At 41.1% G+C, this 21,878-nt stretch overlaps 1 protein-coding gene across 3 annotated transcripts in view; it reads left to right on the forward strand.

Annotated features, from left to right (window-relative positions):
* The first annotated feature begins 400 nt into the window (after positions 1–400).
* Positions 401–21,878, forward strand: part of KIZ (kizuna centrosomal protein) — a 31,838-nt gene continuing 10,360 nt past the window's right edge. The window contains exons 1-14 of one of the 3 annotated variants that reach the window (XM_061559469.1): positions 401–816; positions 2,101–2,163; positions 2,400–2,562; positions 3,333–3,413; positions 4,368–4,866; positions 5,540–5,774; positions 11,323–11,403; positions 13,716–13,853; positions 14,737–14,910; positions 15,412–15,562; positions 15,789–15,930; positions 17,299–17,388; positions 19,655–19,772; positions 20,065–20,238. In XM_061559469.1, coding sequence (XP_061415453.1) covers positions 752–816; positions 2,101–2,163; positions 2,400–2,562; positions 3,333–3,413; positions 4,368–4,866; positions 5,540–5,774; positions 11,323–11,403; positions 13,716–13,853; positions 14,737–14,910; positions 15,412–15,562; positions 15,789–15,930; positions 17,299–17,388; positions 19,655–19,772; positions 20,065–20,238 — 2,174 coding nt within the window. In that variant the 5' untranslated portion in view covers positions 401–751. The remainder of the gene's footprint in view (positions 817–2,100; positions 2,164–2,399; positions 2,563–3,332; positions 3,414–4,367; positions 4,867–5,539; positions 5,775–11,322; positions 11,404–13,715; positions 13,854–14,736; positions 14,911–15,411; positions 15,563–15,788; positions 15,931–17,298; positions 17,389–19,654; positions 19,773–20,064; positions 20,239–21,878) is intronic. The other 2 variants (XM_061559468.1, XM_061559470.1) reach the window with 2 other exon arrangements.

Genomic DNA, 21,878 nt, shown 5'->3' on the forward strand with positions numbered 1-21,878 from the left:
GTTGATATTGTTGTTGTTGATATAATTATTGTTGTTGATATTGCTGTTGTTGTTGTTGATATAATTATTGTTGTTGATATTATTGTTGATATTGTTGTTGATATTGTTGTTGTTGATATTATTATTGTTGTTGATATTGCTGTTGTTGATATCATTATTATTGTTGATATTGTTGTTGATATTGTTGTTGTTGATATCATTATTGTTGTTGATATTGTTGTTGTTGATATCATTATTATTGTTGATATTGCTGTTGTTGTTGTTGATATTGTTGTTGCTGCTGTTGTTGTTGTTGTTGATAATTCTTCTCTCACTGAGCACGCCGATTAACGGCCGCGTTGCCGTGACGACGCCCGCCCGGCGTGCGAAACGGAACTATTTCACGCAGCGCTTCAAAAGCCTTTGGACACAAACACGCGCGCTACTCATGCTGGGAAAACAAAAAAACTCCAATTAGATGTTAGTGCGCGGCTATTGTGCGCGTGTGTAATGACGACGAGCACGAGATTTGTGCTTTAAGAGAAACATTTTAGCGAAGGAATCACGCCAATGAGCCGCGCGAGTGTTAATTTTTTCTCCCCCCCCCGCACCGAGGGAAACAATTCGCCGCTGCGTACGGAAAAAAAGTTCCGCCCTCCCTTCGCCGTTCGCCGCATCGGCCGCATCATTGTTCTTTGCGTTGCTTAATTATACATTAATTCGTCGTTGTAATCGACGATATTTGTGCAGGTTTGGTCGCTATTTATCAGATATGTCGTATAACCCCGTTGGGTATTATGCGAATGTGTCGGAGATGCAACAAAGGCTGCACAGCAGGTACAGGCCTTAAACACAAATGCGCTCTCTCAGTGCAAAGGATGACAATGTAACGTTTGTTTATCACTAATTTTCTACTAACAGCTCGGGATAACGTTCTTAATACTCTACTGTCGAATAAGCATGCTGATATACAGAACATTTATACCCACACACGGTGCTGTACATGGTGGCCCAGATGTCTTGTGACCCCCCCCACCCAAATGAATTAACCCTTAAAATGCTTCTCTCTACATATTAATTTCTGTTTTCAATAAACCTTAAACATTGTTTTTAAGTTTTAGAGAATTAAATAGGGGGTCGCAAGACATCTGGAACATCCTGCACACTGCCTTTGGTCAAATCGCCGATCACAAATAAGTGAATAGCTCAGTGGGATTTACTCGATAAGATAAAATAGTTTTCATTGTATAAATATATATTTTTTTATTGATTGTTTACATTTTCCATACTTTGCACTTCTGTCGTGTTTTAGTATTGTAACGTTCTGAGCCGCCCGTACATCTGTGAAAAAAGTGCTTTATAGCTAATCGGATTCCTCACGCAGTCTAAATAAAGATTCTGATTTTGAACTGTGAAGATCTGCAGTTTCGTGCCTGGAGAATGCTCGGATCGTAGGGGCAGCTGAACTAAATCCACCGCTGCACTGTGATTCTATCTCCGCCCCCCACGTTCACTCACCAGTACTGACCAGCGTGGTGAAGTATGGTCAAAAACCAACCACGTGCTCATCCAGCAGTAGATCGGCTGTAACGTGTGCACTAAACCACGCAGTGCTGCAGGCCTGCATCGTGTGGGAACCTTAACGCTATTCATGCCGATATCTTCCTGCCAAACAGCTGTAAGCAAAACAAGATGCGATATTTTTTAAATAAAACATTTACCTAATTGAGATACAACACCTATTTCTTGTAGTATAGTGCTGATAGAATAAGGTCAGATGCTAGGACAGATAGGGTACACACAGCATACACATCCTGATGTGTTATCTATTCGGAATAGTAAATAAAGCAACACATTGCATCAAACAATGTATTATAGATTCAGGACACATGACACTTTTACAGCAGTATTGGTTTTATTGGCACATGCATCTTCTTGCGTTAAAGGATTTTGAATTCCGAACAATTGCGTTTGGGACATGACAGTGTATTGAAACTGAACACATTACATACATCATAGGAGCGTGCTGTTTAAATAGCATGGCAATTACACGTTTCGAGTTTATATAGAGTCCTTGTACCGCTGTAAACATTTCGGATGAATTTGTGTTTTTTTTTTCAGTGAGAAAAAAAGATTGGAGCTGGAAAGAAAGTTATTTGCATACAGCAAATCAGACCATAGAATGTAAGTTATTAATTAATATTGACTACGCATCAAATTTACAGCATTGTAAAGATGTGATAATTAAAATGTATAACGGCTATTTATCTCGCATCGTACCTTGTTGGCAAACATGGGCATATGGGGGCCATAGTGCTTTGTAAGGAGTGGAATTTAAAAAAAATTTTACTCCAACAACAAAAAGTCTGCGTTGACTATGGCAAATGTGAGGTGTATTTGTGGCCACAACCGCTGGTCAGTTCCAGGCTGAAGGTGACCAAGCTCCAGGACTACCTGCGGGAGGTGTGCGGACGCGAGCAGACAGCTCGTCATCGCAACCAGAAGCTGCTACAGGATTGCGAGCGAATCGACGCACACGCGACCGCGCTCGCAGCCCGCACGGACACACTACGCCGTATGAAGGTGGCTGAGATTCTTCATGTAGGGTTTTTGGACAAGGCCACCGAAAGTTGATTACGTGACCGAACTTAAAAATCAATTGCAAACCGTGATATTTGCTGCAAAAAACCCCGCGCGTTCAGTTAACTGCTTTTTGTGTTTCGTGTGTTGTCCTTCCTCGCACCTCCGATTAGCGTGGTTGGCTACATACGGTGTGAAAGAAGTTCAACATACTTACATACAAAGATGGCTGTGTTACATGTGACGGCATTCACATTGTCTGGGTTAAAACACATTGTCAAACAAAAGTGGAGTATCTTTTTATTTTCCTCGTGAATGTTAAGAAGTTTAACATGTAATAGATGGGAGAAAAAGTAACATTTTTGCAAATACTGTATCCATGGATCGTGATGATGACGTATCCAGTAATTGTTGCGTCACTAGCCCCGTCTCTGGCCCTGATTGGCCTCAATGCAGAATCGGATGTCTTGTTGGGGTCACCGGATCACAGTTTGGTTTTGGCTCAGCTTGTCAAAGAGTCAGTGGTAAAGTGTTGATATCGTTGTGGGCCTTGTGCTAGCCTGGTTGAAATGTGCCAGTGTATAAAGGTTATTCGGCATTAACGCTATTAACTGTAGCTCCTGAAACAGCTTTCATCATTAACATTTTTATAAAATGAAACGTAACAAAATTGTCAAATATAGTAAGCAACTCATCTTCTTAGTAAAAGAAGGGACATGTATTACATTATATAGATTTGTAATGACACAGTACTGACATGGATGTGACTTTAGCTGGAGTATGACAAGCAGGTCGAACAGCTCTATCCATCTTGGAAAGAGCAGCTGGGGAAAAAAAGACAAGAAGTCCTCCAGGTATGTGGGCAACTACAGATTATACACGGCTAATATTTGCTAAATAACAGTTCAGTTTTTTAGTATGAAGCATTTGCAAAAGCAAAGTAACAGTTTGGATCTTTCATTGTGTGGGTTAACACATAGGCTTTCATCATGTGGTTTGTTCGTAAATATTCCCCTTGATGGGGGCCTATCTTAAAGGCTGAAGCCCTATTAGCATGCGTGATTATGGTCTGATTGGGTGGGCGATGGTTTATAGGTTTTAGGAATATCTGGAATTTTGCTTGGATCTGGCGAGATCTTTTCAAGCTAACTCGAGGTTTCCAAACACATGTCGATATAAAATGCATATATCTTTCATATCATTGTTTTGCACGCCTATAAATTCCATGCGATCAACATTGCCTTCGTGTTATTTGCTATGCACGCTCATTTTTTTACAGAGAGGCAAAAGAGATTGTTTAAAATGCATTTTGACCATTGCTTAGCTCTACATCTAAACACTAATATGCACCTTACTGCGTGCCTTTTGAATTCAATCGAGCACTTGCATTATGAATACAGTTAAACATGGATTATTAAAGCAACTGGAGAAATAGAAGCCTCTCAACAGCAGATAGAGGAGTGCTTTAAAGCTTTATATGTCAAGAAGCGGACACTGCAGGGCTGGCTGTACAGAATTTGTGTTGTTGCAGTGTGAGGGGTTCTTTACAAGTTGCAAGTACCCACTTATGCATTAATTGGGTTTAATGTTCGTATTATAACAGATTAGGGAGTAGGCCTTGTTCAATTGTTTTTTTTTCTCTCTCTCTCGCTTGCAAATGCTTAACATGTGCTTTAGCACTATTGCATCTTTGAAATTAAAGTGCTGTCAGGAATCTTTTGAAGTATGGTATTCGCGTGCAGAATTATAACAAGTCTTTTGGTTGGTGTTAATGGCAATCCGTGCTTGTCTTGTTACCTTTTCTGAAGTGTGCAGGAGCAAAACAAGACAATGACAATGATTCCACTCCGTCGTTTTCCCGACTGCGCCATCCAGTTGAAGGGTTCATGGATCATTATGGATTAGGCAAAAGAGCAGATATTATTGGGCTCGGTGTGCCCACATATCAAAGACACACACTGCCTGGGGTGTCTCTGGGCCTTGGTCATCATTTATCAGCTGCTGCCTCAACCCCAAATATTGGTGGGCAGCTCCATTTCCAAGATGATGGCCCCTTTCTTGATGGCGGGATTGTACACGATGAAGCCAGTTTTGGCCCAAACTACCAAAGGAGGTATACAATGCGTCCGGAATCGCAAGAAAGCTCGTCGAGTCAACTGTCCGATGTGAATGGCAGTAAATCGTTGGAAAGGTCGCAGGGAAATAGTGGCCACGCCATGCAGACTGACAAAAAGGCAGCTGTAGACCCAGCACTGGAGAATGTGGATTCTCGTTCATCGGAGACAGACGGTGAATCTTCTGAAGAAGGTATGAAACATTATCTGTCCACATGTATCGTGTTTTCTTAAAATTATTAACACTGCTGCCATTGACTTTACCGTAGTCTATTGTAAATAGCACTGCTTGGCAGCAGTTCGATAATTTTACTGTATAAAAAAACACTAAATAAATACAATTAGATGTGTATATAAATTGTAAGTTGTGGTAAAGAGTTGTTGCCTTCTTGCGTATGGCATAGTGAATCCATAATACAGATTTTGGGTTAGAGCGTGTAAATATCAATGTGTCGTTAAACCCACCACCACCCGACACAGGCAGTAAGGTTTGTTACATAAACAGAACATGCCAATTCGTTACTAGTACAGCACTCCGGTGTATTGGAGAGAAAATCCACGACATGTGTTTTGTTTACGTGACAACCCTTACTAATTGGCTGTGTCGGGTGGTGGCGGGTTTAACGAAACATTTATATTTACGTGATCTAACCCAAAAAAACCAATATTATGGATGATATTGGTCTCGAAAGCCTGTGTGTTAAACTGGAATAGTGAACATTAACTTAAAGGTATATGTATTCAAGTTTGAAAGCCGCGAGACAACTTCTGTTGAGGCTTAATGTATATTTATTACAACTTGGCAGAATAGTAACTTAGATATGGCATTAATAGATTATGGCTCTGTCATTATGATAACTTTACAGGTGCATCCAGAGTGGAAAATGGTTCACAAGATCGGTTTGGCAAAGAACCGTCTACCCAGGTGGAGTTTTTGACGTCTGTCAGAGAGAGTAGTGCTTTGAGAAAGGGACATTTAAAGCAACCTTCAGAGATGGGCAGTAGCTCTGGGGCACAGCGGCACGTGACCTATCAGCTGGACCCAAGGCCTGACCAGACATCAACTCCAAATACAGCCAGGAGCACAAGCTTTGAGGCACAGTAAGTTGAATTTTACAGCAGAAAATTCCTCATTGGCCTGCATGCCAATTCTCTGGGGGTGATTTGGCTTTGGTGCGGCTTCACGAGCACATTGATTTATTTTTGTCATGGCAAGTGAACAGGCATACTAAAGGTTAGTAGTAATTTAGGACTTGAAGGTTAATTATATTATTCAATGTGGAAAATGTGGGTTGCGCCAAAAAAACAATATTCCTAACTCAAGTTAAATGGTTTTATGTCAATTTTCTTTGCCAAATTCTAAGAAAATAAATACAACAAAAAAGTATGACACTTATATAATTACAAAGTAGAAATCATGATGGCAAAAATAAAATCTTAGCAACGGGGTGGATGATGGTTGTATGTGGAAATGGGGAATAGTAAAATGACCTTGGTTTTCAGGCTCTTTAACATTAACTTTGTTATAAAATTTGATGCAAATTGAGATAAAATGTGTATCGCACAGGTATAAATTATCCTGAGTGAAATGTAGGTGAATGCTACGTTTATGTCCCTTTTGCTTCATCGCCGATTGGCAAAGAGCTTTCACTCTGCGGCTCCCAGTAGGGGGGGTAGTAATACAACACAGAGACCTTTCCTCTTCTGATATGTTTCCAGTGGAAAATTTAAAGTAAGTCTGCCAAAAGTCTTTTCATGTATATATGTTCTGCCTGATGAGAATATTGCATCTCTTATCCTGTTATTGTCCTCCATGTTAGTATACAATAGAGGTTATTGTGTTGTAAATTGCGTCAGCATTTACATTATTTCTCGTAAATTGTTCACGTGACCACTCTATATTTTAGTTTAATTTGTTCCTTTAGAAATTGTAGAGAATATTTTTTTTGTTATTGTGCAGTGGTTGATTTGTTTGATTTTTTTTTTCGAGTAGATTAAGTCTTGAGTTCGAATTTCGAGAAAAAAAAATCCAAACGCAAAAGGCTTTTCTGTGCAACACAAAGAAGGCATGGTCTTGGTCAACATGAATTACACAAAAGAGCAGATGACACAAATGGAAACTGAAAAAAGCAAGCATACGAGAAAACTCAAAAAAGCAGACAAGGGGATACAAAATAGGTAGAAAAAAACCACTCAACATTCCAATTTGTAAAGTCAGCAAATGTGAAGATGGCTACGTTGATAATGGGACATACGACCAAGCTGAAGATGCGGCTTTTCCACTAACTGTTGACACGGCCCTTGTCTGTGGAGATATTGAAAACGATCTCACAGAGGAGAACGCACAAAAAACGGATGACATTGGAATAGATAATGCACCACTGAGCTTTGAAAAGGTGGAGGGAAATTGCGATGAAAACGTGGAGGTTGTTGTTGAAGAGAAACAAGAGACGAAGGCTGAGGGGGAAGAAGAGGGAAATTCTGAAAAGGACAAAAATTGCAGAGAGCATGAGGGCAGTGCTGAAGGCAAAGAGAGAGAAAATAGGTCAGACAGGTGTGTTTATGCATTGATAACAATGCATAAAACAATTCCAGTAATTGTAGATGACATCTTTGATTGTTTTAGCGTTTCCTTTTATGAAAGTACTGCATATACTGATCACCAGGTGTGATGCCGTATGAAGTACTGTGATAATACTGAATTACTCTATTCTTCGATGTGTTTCTTGGCGAGCCATCGTGCTTGGCACGCGCTCGGCACGGTGGCTGACCTTTCGTTACACATGCCGGGAGCTTCCTTGGGAACTCTTCAGTTTATTCTGGAACTGCTATACTTAGCTCTTAAAGAATATTCCAGCAAGTGGATTTGAAATGTCACACGTGGTGATGAACATCATGCCATGCGCAACCCAAAAAAACGTATCGGAGTGCAGTTCTCATCACAATCGTGAAAAGCTATACAGTAGAATGACTGCTGTTTTACGTATGGTGGTTTATACATTATTTACGTGCGCATGAAATTTAAATACACCGCATTGCTTGTCACATTTCTTTTAGTAACGCAGCACTTGTTTTTATAATTTCAAAAATGCAACATCCACTCCAAATCGGGATACGGAATGTAAAAATGGTCATTTTTAATCTGTATTGAACCAACCACAAATGCACGTAAAGATAATTGGTTGGCCCTATACAATGGAAAACCATAAACATGACGCACAATTACCCGTGCAAAAAAGAGCACCAAAAAGCCTTGGGTAACATTCTAATGGAGTGTTTTGGAATGTGCTTTTTCTGTCGTAACAAATCGTCATTGCCTTGGTCAAGTCATTTAATGGCAAGGCATAGCAATATCATATAATCAATGCATTTGATGCCCTTCTATTGCCTCGGGTGATTATAGTGATTTTTCCACTAAGGGGAGAATGTTTTCTGGAGTAGGGAGAAGCTAAAACACGCAAAAATCCAAGTCTAATGTGTCCTTTTTTTTGCCACGTTTATGTTGAGCTCTCTTCACTTTTGACACTGTTGACTTGTGCGCAAATTATTTTCAGATCATCTTGCTTTCCCCAGCAATGTTTTTGTCCAAGTAAGAATGTGTTCGGTCTCCTTCCAAATGATGGATCATTTTCATCAATACATTTTCAGACTATCATAATGCATATATGCACTCATCTCGGTACACTTTACATTTGTAATAACATTTTTGACAGTCAGTTTGTCATAGGATAGTTTCAGGCTATATATCAAGACGTTTTAAGTAAATCGAACCTTTTATTTGTGGCATTCTTAAGGATGTTACCTAACCACAGTACTGGTAACTTTAGGACACCAGACAAAGATCACCCTTATAGCCTTTTTATACTTTTGGGGCAAGTACTACTAGCGAGCGCCTATGAAGGCTGGCACGGCACACAAGGGAGTGGATGGCCAGTACCACACTAGTAGTGATGTTTACACACCGCACGAGGTACTCTATTGAGGCTGAGTCGAATTAGGAGAGGCCCAGGACCGGTTCAGATAATCATCACTGGTATTGGCCGTGAGCGGGTATCGAACTCTGGTCGCTGGGTTCGTAGCGCAGCATCCTAACCACTACCCTACCGTTCCCCATTTTAGGGCACAATATTACGAATAAAAAATAGAATTGCCGTGTGACACTTAAAGTAGAAAACTGGATATATTTTATGGTGTAGTGGTTTTAAACATTTTTGATGAACACTTAATTACTTGGCTGAAAACATCTTAATATGTAAGAGGACCGCAGAGCTTGGATCATTTATTGGTGCTGGCTCACTGCCTTGCAGCTTTATGAGTTTGCCTGTTGTTGCTCGGCGATTGTGAGATGCAATTTGCACGAACAACATGATAAAAGCCAAAACATTTCGTATAAGAGGACTAAAAATCTTCCGCAAGGTTTTCTTTTGAAGTTGTCATTGAATCAGGACAATTTTAAGCTACAGTGAAAAGAGTGTCATCATGTACTTATTCAACGTAGTATTTCAAATGAGTTGGTACGCCTCGGAGACGTATCCCCTGTATCTAAATTTTGCAGGAAGTTGACCATGTGAGTTACATAATTACCGTTACAAATTTGAACACGTGCGATCCTCTTGATGAAACCCCTAAAATAATCGCATGAATATATTTTTACAAACAAACTTTCCAACAGCTGGTGAGAAATGCATGTTTACATTTACACATTTGAAAACATTTCCCAACGTCATTAACATTCACAACATGTGACTTGACAGCAAGTAGCGAAAGCACGTGTAGTTCTGAGTGTTAGGTAACCAGGTGTGAGATTGCGTAGAGACTTTCCGGCAAGTACATACAGAGTTTGCGCCACGCTCGAGTCATATTCCCTCATTTCTATCAGTCTGAGCAACTGTTGCATGGGCAGCAAAATAGAGTTGGCCGTGCAGGTTATTTTGTTGCAGGAAACCTATTACTCCGTGTTAATAAGGTCTGTAGCGCGCTCCGCACACACCACCCAGAGTTCATCTTGCTGGGACGCCCCTTGGGGAAATCTTTCAATCTCATGTCTATTTCTGAGAACAGCCTCGTAACACGTTGTGCGGTGGGTAAGCTGACATTCCGAGGTGTTTCATGGAGTGAGGCATGGCTGAGGTGAACGTGTCAATTTTGTAGAGGTTGGATGCTGCTGCTGCTGTTTGGAAGGTCACGTGTAGTATTGTTGAAGATTCCATTTAAGGGTAACTGCTAACCCTAACCTTAACCCCTAACCCCTTTCCAGTGTAGAGCACACACATACATATGCTTTTAATGTGTCAGCCAGGGCAGTGGCATGTATGAGGGGCATGTCATTACACCTTATATAACTATATTTATAATATATAGCTTAAAATATTGTGTTCATAATCTGTTGGGAACGGTCAATGTTGTATGAACGCTTGCTCTATACATTACCGGTGAAAGGGGTTATAGCCTTGCAGTAATGCTGTGTCTCAATTAATATCTTGGAAGAGTCTAAATATATATTTTTTTCTCTCTCTCTGTTGCTTGGGCAACTGGTGGAGAACCCTGGTGCTGAAAGGGGTGAAGGTCGAGACCTCGGCTTAGAAATTACTGGAAAATGGCGGAACAATTATGTCGCAAGCATACGCTGAGGCCCAGAGGCCTATTGAGGCTTCCACAATGCCACGGGGGTCACTGATGCATGCGGAGATGTTTTTTGTTATTACTTAAAGCGTACTTTTTGCAGATTGGAGGGGATCTTGGTTGATGTTTTAGGGTGAAGTAGGATTTTTATACGGTGCTTTATTTTCAATATTAAAATTCGTTACATTTTCTGAAGGGTTTTGTGTTGTCGATAATAATTAAACGTCTAGAAGGTTTTTTTTATATTGTGCGCTGAAAATACCACCGTACAATATTAGATGTTCCGTTGTTATGGCATTATCTAATCAATCCAATATATACCCGTGTGGTGGTTTGAAACAATATCCATAATGAAGTACTGTAAAATTTGTGAAATTGTACCTAAGGGATTGGATGTGATAGAGAGTGAAGAGATTTATAGCAATCTAGTTTGATCTCTTTCAAAGCACGTATGACATTTATGAAACGGCTCTTCTGTTACTTTTTATCTGCATGACTCAAAGAGCACTTTCTCAGCTGCGTCCTATCACGGTTCTGCCAACTGTATTGCCAAAAAGCGATTCTTGGCCCAAAGTCTGTTATTAAATATGTTTTAATACGCATTTAAGCTACAAACGAATTGGGCATTCATTCTAGCTGCATAGATTCAAGATAATAATATAAAATTGCTGTTTACTACTTTAATATACACTTGACAATATTGGCTTATTGATTCGTAAGGTTTAAAGTTGATTGAATGCTTGGTATATGTATAATGTATAAATGTAAATGTTCAAATTTTTTTTCGTATTTATATTTCTCCGTCTATAGACTTAACTTTACATTCACCGATTATTATCATATGCCATTCTCTAGTACTGTATAGACATTAATATGTCAGGATCGCTTCCATAGTAGAAGTTATCATTTGAATGTAACTTACTACAAAGCTGAGATTAATCTCTGGGTGCGTCCTTTCATTTTCCTCCCCTTTTTTTTCTGACCTCTACATCCGGCCTATTGTCCTCACTGTGCTTCAAATGCTAAGTGCGGACCACCCACTATCAGCAGACAAACAGACCGCTGATGAGAGGAACGACCAAGACGAAAATGTGTTTGCAAGCGAAAAGTACGTAATAACATAAATGTTGTGGCATTGAAAACATACTTGCCACTTTTCCCCATCACCGAGAGGGTTATTTTTAGGCTCCCCCCGTGTGACCTCTGCATTTTGTGACTTGAACTGAAGAACTGCCGCAGCACTTTCTCTCCTGCAGCGCAGTACAACTGCGTGGACAAATAGCTCCCTGCTGAGGGTTTAGGCCCACACTTTTGACTCGATGCTGGATTTGTGGTGTAGAAGTTGGCAGATTTGAGGTCAGAGTGGCAGATTTCTTCAGCCACATACCACCTACCCGTATTTTCATTAGTGGTCCCCCCATGATAGATTCCGTGATTGTTTACAATAAATGCAATCTCGGCTGCCTCCTTTTGACAACATTGACAGGTCTATCTTGCCGCTATCGTCTTGAGGGAATCAACGAGCAGAGATTAAAGCCTGGGACCAGGGAAGATTATGATGGATCTTTTATTGCATTCCCCCCCTGATTGTGTTAACACCCTGATGTTTTTTTTTTATCTGTGAGAGGGACTGAAATCGGCTGCTTTCAAGAGATAGAGAGCACCGCCTGATTGATCACCCGCTTGACTATGAACAAAAATTATAGGGTACAACGTAACGTGCACTAAATCAATGTTTTGCATTATTTGAACGTGAATCTTGCCACAAGTACATGCAACTTAATGGTGTGAACATAATTGTTAATCTTGTATTTGTCCACATCTGGATATGGTAATATATGATAAAAAAAAAAGGTATGTATCAATTTAAAGAAATACTCTTTTAAAAAATAGTGCTGCTGGATGACGACCCTCCCCCACCTTGTGTTGATAACGGAAGTTGTTTTAACTCTTCTTCTTGGTTCTTTCGGTAAAGTCACGTAGAAGGGAAATAATAAAAATAAAACATAATAAAATAATTCTCACGACGTTTCGGCCACAACGCAAGCAGCCGGACGGCTGCTTGTGTTGTGGCCGAAACGTCGTGAGAAACGTCGTGATAATTATTTTGTAATGTTTTATTTTTATTCTTTTATTATTTCCCTTCTACGTGACTTTACCGAAAGAACCAAGAAGATGAATCCCTGCAGTCACGAAAGCTTTAAATCGAAATTGCTTAACTGTTTCACCACGCTGGCCCATGGCGAGTTGGTGATGCGGGAGCGGTTTCGGTAGCATTCATCACCGACGATGTTAGCCGCGGTTAGGGATCAAACCCCGGGTCCGCGGGAGTTCACGGTGCCGCAGATCACTGCTTCAGTGCTCGCATCCAAATTACTCTGGAGCTCGAGAGGGAAAAAAAAAGGAGATGCTGCCTGCAGTTTGCTGCCTTTGCTGTTCACTTCCAGTAATTGTCAGTAATTTAGGTGTGCAGATCTTTTTGGTGTAATTTGCGAGCATTTATGGAAGTGCTCTTAACAAATGCTGGTGAGTTTGTGTATTCTGATGGAAACCTCGATCATATGCTTAACCCTAGAGAATCAAAAATTGCCCCTCTGCCTTGCACTCAGAACAGAAGATGAAAGCTTAAGTGTATGTGTAAGGTACATTTGTGTTCCTCAGCAACCTGAAACATCTAAAACATTAATATTCTTCACCCACATGGATTGTTTGTGTGCGTGCGCTTTAATTCACGTAATTATATGGTTCGTTGTTATTGATTTTTGTGCATATTGCAAATGTATCCATAGTAAACCCTGATTGAGGCGGCCACAAATTATTCAATACAAGTACCCTGTATAGTGCATTACGTGCACAATATGTGCATTTGTGTGTGTGTGTGCTGCATCTGTGCATAGTTCGTGTACGCTTTTGAAGACATGAATGCGTGTCTGTGCAGTATGCACTTTACAACATTAATATAGTTATTTATATTTGTGCACTGACAATAATGGCAATGGTGATGCCGATGTCGATGATGAACATATTCCTGGCACTGATCGATAGCATCGAACTGCAAACCATGACACTGGTGTGCGGTAGCGCGGCACAAATTCAGCAACACGTTCTATTTCCAGGCACGGCTAACATCAGCGATGATTATCTTAACTGCCCCTTGACCTCCTCTAGGTCAGCTCAGTCTTGAACGAGTACCTCCTGCGTTGTGCAAACAGCAGTACCGTACTGGGGAAACAAAGGTGTACGCGTAAGATACTGGCCACGCAATTCCCTTGTGGGTCGTGCCGGCCTCAATAGGTGCTCGATAACACCAATTGCCCTGAGACTCTGTAGAGCTTTTACGTATTGCGTCTGCGGCCGGTTGCATATGCACGTGATGGTGCAATGGAATACACGAGTGTGTTTGGCTATCTGTGTGCGCAGGTCAGAGTTGACGGTGTCGGGGCTTTTCTACCTCCTGCAAACCATTGAGCAGACGCTGGGACACTGTGAGGAAGCAGGCAGCTCTCGGCTGTATATCTCAACCGCGGTCCGCCCTGCTGACATGGCACAGGTTATCAGGTGTGCGCATCTGTGTTTTGCCGTTGAAAAATAACTTTTTTTTTTTTGGTTTAACAAGTCTGCTTTCGCGACCAACATCCAAAATGTTAATAGATTTCCAGAGTAAATATAAATGTGTCATTAAACCCTACACCAGTGTTGGTGGAATTCTCCGCAATTCTGGCTATCGCCTGAGGAAGCTGATTGTAATCGCCAGCGAAATGTCGTACTCTAATTGTAAATGTGGGTTTACTCTCCAACATTCTGGTGTGCTGAACGAGTATCGAAATGGTATGTTTTGTTTACGCGATCTAACCCAAAAAAAAACCCCTTTATTAGTGATATTTAAATTTCGATTTAAAGCTTTCGTGACTGCAGGGATTAATATTCTTGGTTCTTTCGGTAAAGTCACGTAGAAGGGAAATAATACAATAAATAAAAATAAGACACCATTTATTTCATTATGCTTTATTTTTATTATTGTATTATTTCCCTTCTACGTGACTTTACCGAAAGAACCAAGAATAGTGATATTTAGTTCCTTATGCCGCCATGGTGTAATGGCTAGCATACTAGACATTCAATACAGGAGTCACCGGTTTGATCTCACAGCGTGGCAGCTGAAACAAATGGGCGAATATGCTTAAATTCCCTCGTTGCTGTCCAGCCAGGAGTTTAAACAGGGCACACCACGGCCGATCGACGCGTGTTTTGGGGTAAAGTGTGGGTACTCCCGTATATATTACAGTGTATTAATGCTGTACAGTGTTTAGAGTGATGACACTTGCAATTATTTGAGTAGACAAGTTCAGCTACTGAACAGGGACCTGATTATGAATACTGTGCATATGTAAACTACACTCATCAACATTGCCGCTCAATTGACGCTGTCATCCTTTTCCAGGTTTTCCAATAGTGGCGGTGGCTCTTTGCAAGAAGAGCGGCCAGAGCTGAGCATGCTGGGAGCTGTGGTTCTGCAGCAGCTGCAGAGGTTGTCCCAAGAGACGCCTGATGGTTGCCTGCTGCCAGAGGGACTACTCACTGCAGACCTGACTCCAGTCACTGCGGACACACTACGGTGAGGCTTTCCGCGTCACCAGACAATTGGCTTCTGACAAAGTATGGTCGCGTTGATGATGGCCGTTTGTAAGCATCTTCAGGGACAGAGGCTCTTCAAGTTGTGGCGATTTAAATCAGCTTGTGCAATTGTTGTAGGCACAGTACCGGTGATATTGAGTCATTCCAAAGTTGTGAAACGGTTCACATTTAAAAAAATAAAATATGATTTTCCCCAAAGTGATATATTTGTATTTGTTTTAAATTCCATTAAATTGCCGTTGGTATTGGGACTCAGAAACATGTTCGACTTTTACTGTAGAGAAGTCACGATGCTAGCCGACTGCAGAGCAGACATTCCCAGTTGATATAGCCGATTAGCACGGTTGGCTACATACGATGCGAAAGGAGTTCAACATACAGGGCCTTTGTCAACGAAAAACAGGGCATTCAGCATATTGACAGATATGTTTACAGACTGTCCACGCAGAGAAAATCAATGGTGTAAACACATGTTTTGTAGAGCCCACCTGCAAGTGGATTCGGGGCTGTTGTGGGAGCGCTGGTACAAACACGCTCTTCATCTCATCCACCACGGGGCCCTGTCCATCAGTGACATCGCCACTCTCTTTGGGCCACTGCTTGTCTCTGAAACTTGTGAGCATCTCCCCAAGGTATACTCCACTCGACACCCTTGTGCGTTTCACTCGCCATGTATTTTTGAGACTCGGTGAGGCTTTGCGTATTTTGTAAATAATCGGCATGATTATTATTGAGGCATTTGAAGAATGTGAAATAGGGTGTGTTAGTTTAACAAATGTGGTTGCACACACACACACGCTGTTACTAATTAACACGAAAGAGGTTTTTTTTTTCTTCTCATTTTGCTAACACACACAGGCAGTAGAACTCCTGAAAAATCTTCTAGAAGGAGAAGAAGCAGTTTCACCTGACAGGTCTTTGAGTCAGGCAGCCTCAGATGACTCGGGATCTCTGTCCAAGAGCGACAGACTGAGCCAAGCCCAGCTGGTTAAAACCCTCGGTATTGTTTTACTGTTTTTGCAATTCATTTCACTCGTTCGTAATTATTGTTTGTTTAACAATGTGGTCACATTTTATAACGCTTCATAGAAATGCAGATGTCTAGGAATTCGTGTGTTAGAATTCAAAGGTTAATTTACGAATTCACCCACTCCACTTTCAAAATTACAACTTGGGTTTGATTTTAGTGAATAATGCTGTACAGTTTTGTAAAATGACATTTGCGAATGAGCACAGGCTGGAAAAAAAGATTTTATCGTGACATTTTATAAAAGTATTGTACTTTAGACCTATTTTATATTTTTCACGTAAGCCGTTCGGTTGCTGATGCTTTTCTTTAATTCTTGAAGTGATTTTCTTGAAATTGATATCTTGGCTCTAATATATTCTATACACTATTTTCATGATTTTCTATATGTGTCTAACAACTAAAACACGGCAAAGTGTTCTCAAGGTATTCTTAAATTGCAAAATGAACGAGACTAAATGAACATAAATAAATACAAACCATCGTACAGAGTAAAACATTCGGGTATAAGCTAAATTCACATTGCACGAGGTTTTTACTGGCCAAAACAAAACAAAAATCTGTAGAATGCAATTAGACAACATAAATCCTTTCCCAAATTTCTTATTAGCGCAGAAGCCAGTAATCAATACGGGTCGTTTATCTTTGCATCCTACGGAAAGCCTCGAGATTTCGTTCCATCTAGTCCTGTAATTTTCAGAAGGCCATATTGAAGTGGCTTCCACCATCCTGTCACAGCTATTGTTTGTAGCCATCAGCGTTCAAGTGAGTTCCTCGGTTGAAGTTTTTTTTTTTTAGGGGACAGAAATTTTGAAGAGATGATTATAACGGTGTTTTTATTGGCTGCGCCCGGGTGCTTGTGTGAAGGACTTTGAGGTTACCTAGCTGCAGAGCTTTGACAGTGCTGAAATAGCCACAAGGACTTTGTTCACTGATTGGCTGATTGATTTGCGGCTCTGCGATTGCTGTTCCTTGCTGTTTGGATGTGGGGAAAAAATAATTCGGCAATCTGTTGTAGCGTGCACCCGTTTTTGGTTTGGAAGTTTGTTGTTTGAGCTCGTCTGTTCTGGAGGTATGTTAAGAATAATAAAAGTTGCAACGAACTGACGAACGAGCGGGAACTCGCCTTGCTAAAAAAGGTTTTTTTTGATGTAGAAAAATCCTTTTCTCTCAAAAGGATTGGAGTAAAATTCAGTAAAATTGTGTCGTAAATACATCTCTGCCGTTGTAGGTATATATGCCTTTGGTATACATAGTGCAGGGCATTTGGAATTACCAAATTGTCGTGTATGTCCGTCTCTCTCCAGTCTTCACGCAAATTGTGCATTTCTCTCATTGCAGAGTCACAAGCATACCAGCAGATGCGACAATGTATACTGAAGCAAGATACCCTTGATGATAATGCCCCTTCACTGGATCCAAAGGAATCAAGTAATGATGAACAAAAGAAAGCACTCTTCGTAAAAATACTGTCTGCATGGCACAGTAAAAAAAAAAGATCTTATTCATAACATTAGCTGATGTTTTCCACCACTGTCATATAGATGACTACTGTCATGTTTTGTACTTCTTAATTGAAAATGCATTATCTTTTGCATCTTCGCATAGATGTGCATTTCGCTCTTCACAATGACAGTCCAGATTGATCACACACTTTACATACTGGAGTCGGTGACTGTCGAGACCCAGCATGTCACAATAACCTGTGACATCATCATCATCATCTGCATTACTCCACTCTTGCCGATCCCCAATTCTGAAGCTGGCACTTCTAAGTCGTGACATCAGGACCTATACACAACCCAAAAAAGTAATCACTTAATGTTGTCGCTAACATTGCTGAATTGTGAACCGAGATTAAGACGTTAAATAATGTCAATGGAAGTAGACATATAGGCAGGGTCATATATTGTGGCAGCAGAGGTCACTTAAAGGTGATGTCATTTTACATTTCTCATTGCCAAGCCTCCGCTGGATGAAGGTCTCCCCCATCTACTGTTGGCCATGAGTGATTTTTTACCATACTTCACCATGCTGGTCAATGTGAATTGGTGAAGAGGAAATTCAGATGATACGAGCCACTGATGCTTTGCGTGGCCGTGAATAGTTCTCAGGTCGCTGGATTCATAGTGGGGAAAAATATTCCCTTGTGATTCACGCACTTGATATCCTCGATTTTGGCTATCTGTGCGTTGCGGTTGGCTATGTATGGTGCGAAAGAAGTTCAACATACATCTCATCTGGAACTCTACTCGACTACATCGAGAGAGAAAGAGAAAGAAAGTGCTGAGATTAAGCGATGAGAGAGAATGTGATAAGAAAAAGTGATGAGATAATTTTAATGTATTTAATAGCTTATGTATTTATTGAAGGTAATTCATTACAAAGATAGGTTTTGGTAGGCCAATATCATTATCCGCGAAATTTGCTGTTCACGAGCATCTCCAGAACGTATCCCTCGTGAATAACGAGGGAACACTAATTACCGTTCTATTTGTGTTGTTCTCACTCGCAAATTGCAGTCAAATTACCAAATAACATGCAAATTACTATCACTCGCGAATAACGAGGAAATACCACCTCTTTGCCCTAGTCAAAATTATCGTCTCTTCCAAGCAGAATGTCATACGTGCATCACGAGAGTGGGACTATATGGATGTTAATGAATTAATGCTTTCATACACACACACCTACATGGTATGCATGGTGGTCAATTCACAATCCTTTCCCAGCTCCGCCAAAAAATACACGGTGCTAGTGCTGTAAGCAGAATTGTAATCTTGACTGAAAGACTGGTCAGTTGTTGATGAAACACAAGTACTTATTAATGTTATTGTTAAGCCTGTTAATGCTTGAAAATGGTATCGGTATTCTTTTGCGTTTGAATGTGACCGACGAGAATAATTTAAAGACGTGCAGTACTTTTATTTGATTTCTTATGCTCGAATGTAACAGTGCATTAGCGTGATGGTTGTTGCTTTAGAATCTGTTACATCTAGAGGTCACGGCTTCTATGTTCGGAACATAGTGCTGCTGAATAGATATTTTTTCTCTTGCAACTTATCACTGCCGAGTTAAGCTGCATTGCTGTTACTCAGTCTCTGGCTGAAAGCCTTTGCAATCCCCGTCACTACCGTGTCAGATTAAAGCTTACACATACGTAGCCAGTTATTTGATTTCTCACCCCCTCTTCCCATAACACTGTTTCGATCGCGGGATGACAGAAAAAAAAGCCTTGCAGAAGGTTCATAGGAGACGAAGATGAAGGGCTATTGATGGACAGTGGATACTCGGTGTTCCAGTTCAGTAGTTTCTATCTAGAGATATCCAGCACCTGTCGGGGGAAGTGTTTGCGGTGAGAAGGTGCCACATTCTGTTGCCTCGTACCAGTTCTGCACGTGAACGTCGGCACATTCACTTAATGGAATCGTTCCGATAATGAAACACCAGTAATGACGATACGTCTACGAACATTTTTCCAGGTTTTAAAAAGTGCCATTCACATTTTCCGTAATTGAGTAAATGTCATCATATTGTTTTTTGTTATATATATGGCATGACATTGTAAAATGTCAAACGCCTATCCAAAAGGTTTCAAAACTTGAAGACTGTGCTCTGCTAGAGTGTAATGGTTTTTAAGAATAGCGTTGTTTTTTTGATTGCCATCCACGTATATATTTTTTACGTATCCATCAAGGTGCAGAGAAATTGTTGAGGAATGATGGCACACAAGCTGAATCTGACGAAGACGACGATGATGATGATGACATAGAAGCCTTGTTATCTCCAGGTCGACAGAAAAGTGTCCAATCAAGGTGATTGTACACAAAAAATATATATTTTATTTTATTACATATTCTGTAAACACATTTATTCGTGTTGTTTGTCGTCACTGCTGTTGTGGCTCAGAGTACAATCTCACGTGAGCATTGATTGTAATGACAGAGTGATCACACTGAAATTTGACTTGAGAACATACCTGTTTGGCTTTAGAATGTACCTACTTCCAATTTAATCAACGGCGACTGTTCCTCCCGAAACGTTTTAAGTTTTTTTTGGTATATATAATCCAACTGAAATTTATTCTGCCATTTGACACGTACTCAGGGATCTGGAAGGGGCAGTGCAGCTTTCACCCGGAGCTTCAGGCAGTAGGAGCAGCCCCGTGAAATCATCCGACGACGGACGATCCCAAACTCCATCACCCAAACCTCTCGCGGTCAACGCGGAACACTCACCACCAAATGAAGCGACTGGCACTACCGCCCCGCGGGGACCAAGGTAAAACATGTTTTGGCTGGAAAGTGTCCAGAGATCTTCAAGGTGTAAATGTGGGCAAGAGTTGCTTGTGTGTGTGTGACTAAATAGCTCGCCGTACCATGGCCAGCGCTATGAGCACAAAAACAACACTGCTAAATGTTGTTTATCCCAACTCCAGAAAAGGTAAAGGTGCAGCCCTGCAATTGATAGCTCGTGCTCCCGTTGGGTGCCGCGGTGGTGAGATGTTAACTACCTCACCTGGTATACAGGAGGAGGTTGTTGGTTTAATACTGACCCTGATACCTGCATATTTGGAGTTTGCATTTTCTCCTTGCCGTCGCATGTATTTTTCTCTGGGCCCTCCGTTTTTTTCCCTCCACATTTATAAACATGCGTTTCGAGTATTTGGCTGCTATAAATTTCCACAATCATAAGTCACTTAGTGGAGCTATCATTTGTGGCCAGGTCATTTCTGGAAAAGAGCCATATCGCTCAGTGGGCCTTTCCTGCTATAATAAACATAGTTTAGTTTCTACTGCAGGTTGAAGGGACTCCACTAGATAGAGCTCTGGAGAACTGCTCTAGAAGGTATTTGGCCTACTTCTCCACAATGCCCAGGCAACTTGGGAAGTACCCACACTTTTCCCCAACACGTGACCTGTGATCCTAAACGATTTGTTGCTGTACATATGTGTTTTTATTTGTTTATGTCAGGCAACTATACGCAGTAGCATAAGGGTGCATTTTATGTAAATTCTATTTTCATCATTAAACGTTTAAAGATTCAGCCCCCAGTTGCAATTCAGTTCAGAATCTATTGTTTGTTTATTATTGTACTGAATGGTAGCGCCTCTAGTGGCTGCATGGGTCACATAAAGCCATTACATGCAATCCGTAGACATCCAAAAACATTGATTCTTCACACGATTCGGTGCATGTGTAGTGACTGACTTGGAGACGTAACTCGTGGAGGCAGTTCTTTAATAAACACCGAGCACACTTTGTACACTTTATACAATACACACCCTACACTGTTACACGCTCTGTCCTCTCGCTCAAACGCAACTCTACACTGGTTGCTAGCCTACACACACAACGCTAGCCGTCTGACACTGACGGCGCTGAACTAAGACAGCCAACTACGTCGAGTAGCGTAATATATCAGATGAGACGACAGCAACGAAGGCACGAGACGACAGCGACGATGGTGACGATCTTCAACAGCAACGACGACGATGGGGATCCCACTCCAAATGACAGCCCCGAGCTCCCGCTCAGGGTCCCCTTTTATCCTGTTAGCGTGGCCTCGCTCCGCCCCGACCACACCCCCTTTCTAGAACCTACTAGCGGCCCTCGACGTGTCCCTTCCGTAACCTTTACCCTAGATCCCTCTCGGGTCTATCACGTGGCCTGCTGCTGTCAGGGCTGCTACAAGCTGCAGATCCCCTTCCCTGCCAGCAGCCAGCGCTATGCTACTTAGTGACCAATTCTATGTCACTACACATGTAACATAAGCTTAAAGGATATTAATCGATGCATCGCCACACATTTATTCATAACATTAAAATTGTCAAAGAAGGATATGTTGTGTGCACGTAAAATCATGTGTCCAAGACATGTTTTGAAAACCTTTTTGAAAAATGGCCATAGTTCAAAAGTGT

Source organism: Lethenteron reissneri, chromosome 25, assembly GCF_015708825.2.
Source record: "Lethenteron reissneri isolate LAM-NWPU_2019-01 chromosome 25, ASM1570882v1, whole genome shotgun sequence".
Taxonomy (NCBI): domain Eukaryota; kingdom Metazoa; phylum Chordata; class Hyperoartia; order Petromyzontiformes; family Petromyzontidae; genus Lethenteron; species Lethenteron reissneri.